This window comes from Spea bombifrons, chromosome 1 (assembly GCF_027358695.1).
Source record: "Spea bombifrons isolate aSpeBom1 chromosome 1, aSpeBom1.2.pri, whole genome shotgun sequence".
NCBI classification, from domain to species: domain Eukaryota; kingdom Metazoa; phylum Chordata; class Amphibia; order Anura; family Pelobatidae; genus Spea; species Spea bombifrons.
The window spans coordinates 34,939,842-34,952,166 of record NC_071087.1 but is presented as its reverse complement, the minus strand read 5'-3'; the positions used below and the strand labels follow the sequence as shown (position 1 = coordinate 34,952,166).

Below are 12,325 nucleotides of genomic sequence, written 5' to 3'. Positions count from 1 at the left end.
GGTCAGTGCAATCTATTTATAGAAGGTAAAATGTTATGTTAAAAATGATACATTAATTTAGCTAAAAGTCAAACAATTAGTGGTATCTTTAGGAATTTTCATACTTATTATACTCTTTTATAAAACATGAAGTGCAAAATGAGCCATTAATCTTTGTGTCACTGAACTACTGCCACAACAAAATAGGACAAAAGACCAGCCTAGACAGTGACTATGAAACAGTGGAGGACCGGCACAATCCCGTCTATTTGGGTTGGGAGGACAAAGTCTAGCATAAATGCCCAGTGATATAGTGGTCAAAACACATTTATAGACAACATACTTAATATAATATATCTCTAACACGAGCATAGAAAGGATCCAGTCAGAATATACAAGTCTAAAGTCCTTGTTACTCTAGACCCCCTAGTGGCTATACCTGGATTTGCAATTTACATATGAAAATAGAGATGATAATGCATGCTAGAAATACAAATTAGGTGATAACCAAATGCTAGTTATTTGGTAAATACAGATAATACAGTCTAACTGCTTACATTAAAAATAACAATAAAATAACTAGCATTTTTTTGTAAACATAAATAACTTACAGCTAGTTTGGGCTATAATTTCTCTTTGAGGTACCATTCTTATCTCAAGTAAACCTATTTGCAAACATATTGTGTTCGTTAGTTTACGTGTAATTATAATTTTATCATTTGTATTGCATTAGCTGAAGTACCGTCTGGAAACCAAGAAAGAAACCCCAATAAGTTGTCTAAGCTCCTCATCAGGGTTGAAAAAATATTATCATGTTGCCTAAATAAATAATTCAGAACAGCTATCTGCTGTGTGACATCCTGTAGGCCACAGAAATCCTGCCATTTAGGTTGTGAAACCTAATGATTAGCAAGCATGGGAAGAAGCGTACATTTTTCTTCTTTTAAGGGTTTTAAGCAGTAAAAGTGAAGACTTTGTAGGTAAGTTGAAGTCATCTTTCTGAATACTTATTTCCATTGCTGCCATGATATACCACTGACTCCCATTTTCACCACTTGTCACTAGGATTCGATGTCGCTGCAAAAGAAACATTTTATATCAAAACTTCAGTAACTAATGTATTGGATAAATCCCTTCTGTGAAATGTCTAAACACTGATTCCATAATGACATTTTCCCCAAAAAACACACCAAAAAGTCCCAATGTGTGTTAAAAATTAGAGTCCACATATATGACAATATTTTTAAATTAAATATTTAAAGAATTGTTATATGTAAGGTGAAAAGTTAATAAATATTTAATTCCTGTTTGTCAAGGAAACAATTCACTTGTCTATATATAAGACATGTATTCCACTTAAACCATCCTAAGTTGCCTAATATTATAATGACCCAATTATAGACTTTTCCTGGAAAGGAACACAGCAGGGCGATGTTAAGCGATCCCGCAGTGAGCATTACCCGACCTTGGTTACCTACCTGACCAAAAAATGTATAGTAAGGGGGTGAAGGAAGCTAAGTGAGGGAGTATATATGTATCATTATATGTGTGTTAGAGTGACAATGTATGTAAGTGTTTGTGTGAGCATGAATGTGTGATTGTGTGAGCATGAATGTGTAAGTGTGTATGTGCATCTGTAAGTGTGTGAGTATGCATGTGTAGGTGTATGTGAGTATGGATGTGTAAGTGTACAGATTTACAGATTTCATGTGCCAGGTTCATATAATGAGATGCTATCACTGCATAGTGCTTGACTTGCAAGTGAAACATAGTTATTGTTATGATGGGAAGCGATGTAGATAAGAAACAGTTAACATAGGATGTATGTCAAGATCCTGTTTTAACATTACGAATAAAATGTTTTATGTAATACAAATGTTTTCTTCAAAAGAACATTTGCATGTTACAGAATGGTCCTTAACATGCAATGCTGGATGATACCTGGAGCACATGTTGCCTTGGGCTACCACCATACCTAGGAAGTTCATCCGGTCTACAGGTCTACAAGGCCATCAAGATCTTTGCATTCTACAATAACTGGAGTGCTGAAGAATTTCTGCCTCGGAATTCACTATTTTAAAAGCCTAGCCTAGAATAATGTACCGTATATCAATCAGAGGAGTCTTTGATTACTGAGTACAGTTTATTGTCTAATATATATAACAGCCTGCAATGTAACAAGGCTCAAGTTAGGAAGAAAGACAAAACATTGTGTATATAGAGAGGAAAAGGCTTGCTTGGTGGCATTTGTACCTAACAGTGTCAGGAGCACAATGCTAAAGGCTGGATGCTATACAGCACACCGCGGACATTAGACCAGATTGTGCTTCGGCAATCTTTAGACAATAATTGCCTAGCAACAGCGTGCAAGCTGGAGAAAAGGGTCGATTTTTGCCATTAACGAATTTCATGAAAAAGACAGGTTTGAAAATTGGCTGGGAATATGCAGTGGGTGCCAGTGTCTGTTATTACTGATATTCAGACATATAATACGGGCTTGTCCAATGAGAAATAAAAAGGATGTGGATATTTTATATTTAAAATAGTTTATTGTACAATCACATCTATTGGATAAGAGTTTTGTGCTGGACCTAAACCTAGAGATCGTCAAAAAAATACCCCAGCAACATTAACAAAGCAATTGCTCATTATATATATTTTTGACCATGACAAAGGTGAGGGATGGATGTTATTGCAATCAGGACATCTTCTAGTTTGGAGGGTGAAGGACAGTTCACTTGGGGTAAGAAGGAGATACTAAGATGATTGTGAGCTCAAAATTAAAGTATGTTTGCTGTAGCTATGTGTTCTGTTACCCTGTGTTGGTTATACTTTCATAAAAGGAAATAGTCGTATTAATCTGCATAAGAAATTAGACTGATGCGTAGCCAGTAAGGGGCGAGAAAGAATCAAATCTATCCAAAATGATTGTGTCGCTCTTGGTAAGACTATGTTACCTGTCTGGTTTTGTTGGATTTACAACATCTGGGGAGATTTTTTTCCCTACTTAAAGGAACTGATTGGGCAGGTCCAAGCAACTCTGCATATAGAATCTCATGCATGTATATAATCTCATGTATGTATGTATGTGATATATATATATATATATATATATATAGATATATATATATATAGATATATAGATATATAAAGAGACAATATGCATTATGCAACTGTTCCTCTGAGGTGGTCATATCTCTTTTTTCTACCTGGTTTTTTTTTATTGGAAATCATCTGTACTATTGCATGTGATGTATTCATGTTTCTAGCTGTCCTATACCCTGTTATCACTTAGCAAAGTATCACCAAAATGCTGAAATTGTGCAGACTTGGCTGCCTTCAGTCCCTGTAGGACAACTCATTTAATTGAACATTTATCCTGAAAAATGCCCAGCAAAGACTTAATAAAGATACTGTTCAGCTCAAATACTTTCTCAGATGTAAAATAACCCTAATTGTCTTTTTTGGTGATAATTTTCCTTTAATTATGTAGAAGCTAATTAATGGCTTTTATGTTACATGCTTGCCACTTCCTAACCAACTCTGACATGGCAAATTGTTTTCGGCTACAATTAGTGATCCTTGTAAGATGCAGCAACTAATTATTTTATTAAAGGGGAAGTCTTGCAGATTTTTGTCTCATTGGACATAACAGACAGTGCTGTATTCAGTAATGTAGGTTAGCATTGACAAAAAAACAGGTTTTATCTTATTTTGTTCCAATAATCGTCCTTTATCTGCTGCCCTGGAGACTGCCATTTTTTGTCATTTGGGATCTTTTGGGTGGCTTTCCCTTCCCTGCTTAAACACCACAATGGGCTAATTCTTTATGGCAATGCAAATGATTAAGACTGAGCCATTGTAATGTTTAACACTAGCAGTATGATAAGAAGGCAGGTTATATGTCTAATAGAGTGGACTAAGGTAACAGAGCTAGAACACATACAAATGACTAAAACACAACTACCTGGGAACGTCATATTATGAAAAACCTAGAACTGCTTTAAAAGAAAAAACTAGTAATAAAACATTTGGTGGGAGTTCACCTTTAAGGAATAAATAGTTTCTTTCCATTAAGCATGAGTTTTTTGGAATTGTCTAAAGGAAATGCCTTTATGTATGCACTTTGAATTCCAGGGGCAACCGTTTGTTGTACCAGTAGTCAATCAACAAAATTGTGATGAGAATCCAGTCCTTTATAATGGAAAAAAATAAATGTGACCATAATTGGCAGCAAGGAAAGTAAGTGTCAGTATAACTGCATTGATATTCTGTGTAGAAGACAGAGCCACCTAGTGGCAGCTATTTGTCATCTGGATCAGCTGAGCGTACCTTTGGTCCATCTGAACCTTTTCTTCTACCAGAACAGACAAACGATTACCTGCAAAAAGAAGAGAACTGTTAAGACTGTGTCTACCATACCACATGCATTTAATGAGACATCAATACTTGAAAGTACAAACTGAATTATTTGAGAAATGTATATTATTATTATTATTATAATTATTATTGATTTATATAACTCCTCCATATTTTGCAGCACTACACAATGGGTTAACAGGATATAACTAGTAGTGAATCACATAGCAATTTGGATTTGCACAGAACCCTGCTGAAACGAGCTTACATTTTAGAATGAGAATCAGATGAAAGTACAAATGTTTGAGGTCTCAGGAAATTTCTGAGGAAATGGATTGACAGGGGGTGGCGGGGCTGTCTGTATGAGGGACATGGTTAGTTGTGCAAAGGGCAGGGCTAGCACTGATACGTTTAAGTTGGTTAGGAGATGAAATTGGGTGGGGAGTGGACATGGCTGCTCCCCTCCAGTAAGAGGAGAGAAACTCAGAGACCTGGGGAAACAGGGCTTCACCCAGAGACTACGGGTCAGTTACTCAGAGTTGCCGGGTATAAATGGAGTATCCATAGGGGAGAGTCTGTTGCCAAGGTTGGGGACACCTTTGAGAAATCTTGTATGTGCACATAAGAGGTAGATTTATTACATGTATTTTCTGCTGCATGAGTATGCGTAGACAACATTTCCACAAAAGTTATGATTCTTTGTTTGTCGTTTACTTGTCTAAGGTAAGGCATTTATTCACCTTATCTCAAAGTGATGCAGACACAATACTCAATTAATTCTCCAAGTAATAATGTGCAACACAGCGACACAAAGTACCCGCAGCCGAGAGTGGTAACCTATTATCTGACAAAGGAACGTTACAGGCATCTCTGCTATTAAAGGTCGCAAAAGCATTTCTTCGCATGCTTCTGTAAGCCAGATTCACAGATTGTGTATTTATGAAAGACAGAAGCAGGTGGTGGCACAGAAAAAAAAACTTTTAAAAGTAAAGCTGCGGAGGTGAAGCTCAAAGGAAAGAAAGACTGGAAATGTAAAAATAAATAGTACCATTTTTTCGCATGTTGTCCATCCACTTGTCAAGCTCCTCCATTTCAATTTCCATGACAGATGGAGTATCTTCTTCAAATATTGGACTGGAACAAAGAGAGTGTTTTTTTTGAAAGGGTGAATGCATGCAAAAACTATACAGAACATTTGAACCCAAATAAGTCTGTGCCACTGTCCTTGGTTAAGGTTTCCATGTGTATGTGATGCATATTGCACTGGAGCAGCTCCTGAACTGCTCCTGCAATATAATTTATGACAGATCTCGCCAATAACAGTTATGGATAGATACCAGTAGACTATCCATAAAAAGATTTTTAGAAGCAGCCATGGACTGGCCATCGTGCAAACTGAGCAAGTGCCGGGGGGGGGCAGTGCCCAATGTCATTACCCATGTACCATTATTGCCACTCGTGGGCAGATCCTGTCCCTTATAGTGTTCCAGCGGCTGGATAGACATTGCTCATACTGCAAAACCATTTACAGTATGCTGCTAGACTTAAACCCCCAGTCCGGTTCTATTTAGAAGTATGTATTTAGATAGGAAATTACATAGTTAGGTGGAGTTTCCTGCCTCCTTTACCTACTGGATACATAATTAAATCCGTGTCTCTGCTTGGGTTACCTCATTGGCAGTTTCTTCCTGGACACATGTACGTTTAATGTGCTTATGATTAGTGGCAGGTGTCTATTCAGTTGGTGGAAGAATTGTGGTTTTTAACGCCCCCTCTCATAATAAAGAGCAAAAATTCAGCTGGCCCTGTATCATGCGTAATTTAATGTGCGAGGAGACTTCTTGCTGATTTAACTATACATTATACAGGGCCACCCAAGACTATTCGTGCAGCAGAAGCTCATTGGGATTGGACCTTCATAATGTCCAGTAACGTGACGTCAAGGAGCTGAAACCACAACTCTCCTACAAACTCTCTCTTTAGTGAATAAACCCGATGAGCCCAATGGCTGCAGTTGACCCCCGGCTGAACGATACCAGCCCTCCCCTGTTTGCAGATATGCTGTAAACTATTCGGGGTAAAGAAGAAAGGAAGGAAGGGAGTGGAATTTGTGAGTGTAGTAGGCTGAAAACCACAAGGTGTATTAATGTCATGTCCTGCCAAACACAGCAGGCTTGTGACATAGCATCCCAGTGAATAAAAAGCTAAAAATTAACACCTTTAGTTTCTCTACCTTTTGACGTTTTCATCCCTTGTCATATCTGAAAATAAACAAGTATTTGATCAATACAATAACTTGAGAGATTCTGAAATTCCCTGAATTAGCATTCCTTATATTTGCCTGTTTTAGACATAGTAAATACACAGAAGTATCTTACCTTTGTTGTCTTTTTTCCACTTTTTGTGCTTAATGATTACATATATGAGTGGAACTAGAAGCACCAGAATGAGGACAGGCAGTGCAAACAGCACTATACTAGTGATACTGACTCCATTATTGCTCAAGAAAATACCGTTATTTGATGTTGTCATATCAAAACCCTTACTATCTTCAAATCCGGATGGGGTAAAAGTTACAGGTGTCTCATTTCCAGACTCTGTGTTAGCTGAAATAGCTGATAGCTCTGGGATACCTTCTTCTGTCCATCCAATGGACTGAGTTGTATGGTAATTTCCTGAGAATACATCCGATTCTGTAGATGTCAACCCACCTGCGGGGAGAAGAATACATATATTTAAGTTATATTTTATATATGTCATTAAGCAATGTAATATATGTCATCAACATTCTCTGCACGCAATCCATATTTTTGTATGTATAAGTTTTTTGTTTGCGTTATTTGTTGAAAAATCAATGAGGAAGTCCCATAGAAAAAATATTTTATAACTTAAGTATAGTGATGTATACAGTAATGTAGGCTAGCATTGACAAAAACCTGGTTTTATCTCATTTTTTCCCAATTTTGGAGGCTGCCATTGTTTTCAGTCGTGTAATATATTGGGTGACTTTCCATGCTCAAACACAACACTGAGCTGATTCTCCTTGGCAATGCTAAGTGTGTTGCTCCCCAGAGGTTTTCTAGTCAGAACGGCCCAGCCATACAAATGGCTAATATACAGTCGTCTGAAAGCTTTATATAATGCAAGAACTAGAATTGGTTTACTAAAAAAGAGAATATTTTTGATAACTTATTTTTAATCTGATAATAAATGGTTGGAGTTCATTTTTTGATGCATATGCCACCTTTTTAGTAGAGTCTTTTGTTTAAGTTGATACTTTTAATTGGGTCGGCACAGAAAAAGATGTGAAATTACATATACTTTCTGGTACTCAGTGGTATCTTCTTCATTTAGCAAGGGGAAGGGGGTTCTTGCTAGCAGCGCTCTTGGTTTGAATGTGTAGGAAAAAATCTAGAAGAAAAGGTTTTCTATCCAAAATAGTCTTCCTCCTGTTGAGCCTCCCGGTAAGGTTGCCACCCGGCTTTGTTTTAGCGGCACATGCTGGGTTTTTTTTGTGCGGTGGGATGGTTGCCAAGATGGGTCAGGCAGGCTTTACCAAGCTGTGATTAGGTACTGTGGACCTCAAGCTTCATTTGCTGGGAGGCTATTTCACAGTTCCACAACCCAGTGGCCTCGGCAGAGGGGGCCATGCCCCCCCCCTACATCATGCTGTGCTCCTCCAATTGAAGCGTTGTCCTTTTTTTGTGCAGGGAGCACTGATTGACACGTAGGAGAGAGAGGGGCACCAAGTGGTCACTAATGAATAAGTTTTCAGCAACTGCTCAGCACCCCTCAGTCTTCTCCTCGAGGCCTCTGTCTTGGTCGGGTGCCGGCATTTCATGCTGAACGCCGGATTAAGGCCAAGGCCAGAGGCCTTACGCTCCCACCACAGGACATCTGCAAGGTAAGTGAACTACAAACGGGGAGAGGGTATATAGTGAGGAACTAGGAGAGAGGGTAGATACTGAGAAGGGGTAGATGGTGACAAGGTGTAGATAGTGAGAAGGGGGGTGCTTTGGGGTGTGCAACCTGTGATCTATACCTATAATTTAGGTGGTTTTATCTATACCTTTAATGATGAGTTTTGATGTGAATTCCAATTGATCTATACCTGCAAAGCTGGGTTTGTGTGTTATTCTATTGATCTATACAAGCTATGCTATGTTTCCATACATTATTTATGTATAACTGCAAATACAGGGTTTGTATGTCTTATTCAGTTAATCTATACATGCAAGTGCTGTTTATTGTGTTGTTTATTTGATCTATACCTGAACTACAGGGTGTAAGTAAATGAGAGATATGAGGGGACAAAGGGACTCTGGGGATGATTATAGGGAGAGGACCTCTCAATGTCACGGTGGTGTCAGAAGGAGGGTAGACTTCCCTTAATCTTTTTTTTTGTGTGGTAGCGGAGGGAGTGATTGCATGCTGGGGAGCGTGGAGCGCGGCCCAAGGAAATGCTTGCATAAGGTCACATTTTTAAAATATAAAATATATCGGCAACAGGGTCTAATATTTATATATATATTAGCAGCAGGGTCTAGCGCTACGGAATTTGATGGCGCTGTATAAAACAATAAATAGTAATAATAATATTAATACATATTTGCAGCAGGGTCAGTTCAGCTGTTATTTTGAAATCATATTTCAATCACGGTGTTTACTTCAAAGAGATAAGTACATATTATGTAGGTAAAAATGCATGTCTATACACACACACACACATATATATATATATATATATATATATTTCCCCGCTACTTTGGTCCCTGCTCCCCCATGTGCCCCCCTAAATATGAAAGCTAGAGTCGCCACTGCCACCACCCCCTCAGTAAAGTAAGTCTTCCTTACATTAAGTAAAACTTTATTACATTAAATAAAAGTAAAAATCACAGGGGGCATAATTAATATGCAAATGGGTATTAACCATTTCAGTGTCTGTAAGGAAAGCTCTAAACATAACACGGTAATTTAAGTATGTCATAAATCCTACATGGTATTGTTTTGTTCTGACTTAGAGATGAGAACCCAATCGTCAAAGGTATTTGGGTGCTGTAACTTTCACTCCTCTCTCCTCCTTATAATTTGTTCCTTGCAAGTAACCTTATATCATTTTTTCCATAAATGTCTTACCATATAAACTGAAATTATTCTGCTTTAGCACTAAATCAAAGCCATAACATTAGAAGGATCATTCAGAAACAGTACATAACCTCATAAAATGAAATATGGAGCAACATTACATAGTGTGCTGCAATGAACTAGAACATTAACTCCTTGAGGTTTGAGGGGTTCCATTGCAGAACTTTTTTAATTTGGGTACTATATAAATAAAGATGGACAATTGGGTTTCTGTGCCATTTGACCTAACAAAAACCTCTGTTAAAGTCTCACTATGGTAAGTACAGAATATAGGAGAACTCCTATATATCGTGGGCTCCACTGTACCCTTTTAGCCAGCCTGAAAATAAAATAGTAATGAATACATCTATGTGTCTGATGCAGATGAAGGTAATTATGTCAGAATTCCCTTGCACCCGGAACTGACCTTTATAAAACTCAACTGACATCCCTGTATCTGGCCAACAGGAGGACCTGCTTGTCCCAAAACGCCTTAGAGGGCCTTCTTATAGCATATATCATGGGAACATTAATGAATCAGTGACACAGTGAAATGGAAGTTAAATGCTGTATTTAGATGAAAAAGAGATAGTAGCCTCCCACAAAGGCGCTATTTCAATGGAAGCATTTTCCTGCAACTAATTGGCTGTCGTAAGAACTGTCACTCCAACGAGGAGAATAGCTGCAGCTACCTCTGGTAAGTGCTTTTTGCTTGTTAAAAATCGTGGAAGAATGCATATAAAACACAGATCAAAACATGGAACTTGATGTCAGATAAGAACCATTTGTCCTAGACTGCTTGTTTTTCCTAAAGTAAACTCAACCCTTAATCCGAGTTTAGTCTTGTCAAAGATTCAGGATAACCATACGTCTTTCCCATGCATGGTTACATTTCCTCGCTATATTAGCCTCTACCAATTCTGCCGGGATTATGTTCCACTTATCCAACACCCTCTCACCTTCTGGTTTTAGATTATAACCTCTTGTTCTAACATTTCTCCTCCTCTGAAATAAACATTCCTCCTCATTCTCTCTTTTCTCTCCTCCAGGCTATATATATTGGGATCCTTGCAGTAAGCCCATGCTGATCTTAAATACTTAAAAACAAATCTTTACTACAATAAAATGGATGTAAGGGACGCTTTATCATGTACTTTAGGTTGGTTTTTAACGTACCAAAGCTTTGTTTTTATATTTTCATTTAAAATTTGTGTGCAAAGTGCAGATGATGAGAACAAGGCAGCAAATGTTCTCAACCCTTCTCGGAGCTGACACATCTGAGTGCGCCTCTGAGAGAAATCATATACTGTCCCAGACAGAATCACCAACGAAGAGTCTGTATTAAAATATTGTGTAAGTATGTTAAAAATAAATAAAAACAAAATATAACGTACTTAAACCAATGTTTCATGCGTCAAGCAGCCAATCCGTTGGAAGAAAGCACTCTAACTGAAATCAACAGGAGAGCTTTCTGCGCATGCACACAAGGAGGTCTCATTACACCTCCCCAACAACCCTCGCTAAATGATTTTAAGTACCTATACTGTAGGTTTATATGAGGACCCAACCATCATTTTGCACCTTGTGCCTAGATAGTAACGTAAAAACACAAAACATACACAAGGTCGGAAAAGGTAGTCTACAAAGCTTCCTCCCTCGTCCAACATAGTCTCGTAGGGCCAGGAACGATACCAACTTTTTATTGGGGGGGGGTAAATCTGGCAATACCTGTCCCTGTTGGACCACATCAGTTATTACCCTGCAAAAAAGATTAATAAGTGCTCCTTAGCATGCAGCAGACTTTTAGTGCATATGATTGACAGTGATCCTAATCCTAGACAGCCCAAAATTCTGTGACGTAGTACTGCTGTGTTTATGATATCAGCCCAATCATCCAAATGTGACTATACAGGGCTCACACAACACAATAAATTAGCAATAAAAGAACTGTAAGGCAAAATCTTATTTCAATTCTTAATGAAAGGGCATTGCATAAATGAATAACCGCCGCAGAATGACAGTGGGGTTCCACTTACATTTGGCTCTTACACATGTGTCTCGGAGTATGACCTTCGCACAGGAAACCCCCAGTCTATGACGGGAGCAATTCTTTCATGTAAAAAGAACTCGCTAGAGATTGCTCACCCAGAGTGAAAGACCCAGGTGCAGGCTCAGGGGAACAGGCACTTACCAGACGCAGCAGGTAACAGGGCAAGCGAGGCTGTGGCACCGAGGTATTTCAGCATATTCTTCCCAATGTCCATCCCTGATCTCCTGTAGTTATTTCTGGTTTGTTTTTCTCTTAACCCCTTAGAGAAACGTCAACATTTCCTGTTTCCTTTCTATCTGTGAGCATTTTTTCTTTTGAGCTATGGAGACACTTTCAGTTGAGTGTTTAGGAAGTGATGTAATTCATTCTGGGCTTGTTGAAACAGCTACATACAAGAGAAGGAAAAAAAGTTCCCCTCTGAGCACCTGAATTACCAAGGAGTCAGACATACTTGTGTTCTCTTTTGTTCTTCCGTATATGACATGCCTATTGTATTCCAGGCAGCTGACCATTTCTACATTGTTCACCTTCTGACAGATACATGTAGTATTGTAACAAAAGGTAAAAGGAACATATTTGTTACTCCTCCTCTGCAAAGCAGTCACTGAAGGGTGACCCGAGATTGTATCTCTTTCAGTTTCAAGAAGTGAAGGATTTGCTCATTCTGGTTCAGTTCGCGGAGTTGTAGCATATCATATTTTCCTTTAGGCAGTGGAAGTTATTGACTAGCATGTCACACACGTATTTATAGCAGATAAGCGTTGGAGCTCACCGAATCAACTATGCCTTATCATGGGACAACCTTAGTATGCT

General features: G+C 38.4%; 1 protein-coding gene across 1 annotated transcript; it reads right to left on the bottom strand.

Annotated features, from left to right (window-relative positions):
* Positions 1-1,024: 1,024 nt before the first annotated feature.
* TMEM154 (transmembrane protein 154) lies at positions 1,025-12,086 on the bottom strand. Its single transcript, XM_053455389.1, has 6 exons — positions 11,654-12,086; positions 6,717-7,049; positions 6,572-6,599; positions 5,387-5,472; positions 4,312-4,360; positions 1,025-1,056 (listed from the first exon to the last, which is right to left on the bottom strand). Exons 1-6 carry the CDS (start codon positions 11,724-11,726, stop codon positions 1,041-1,043), a joined length of 585 nt encoding a protein of 194 aa, XP_053311364.1. The 5' UTR covers positions 11,727-12,086; the 3' UTR covers positions 1,025-1,040.
* Positions 12,087-12,325: the final 239 nt, after the last annotated feature.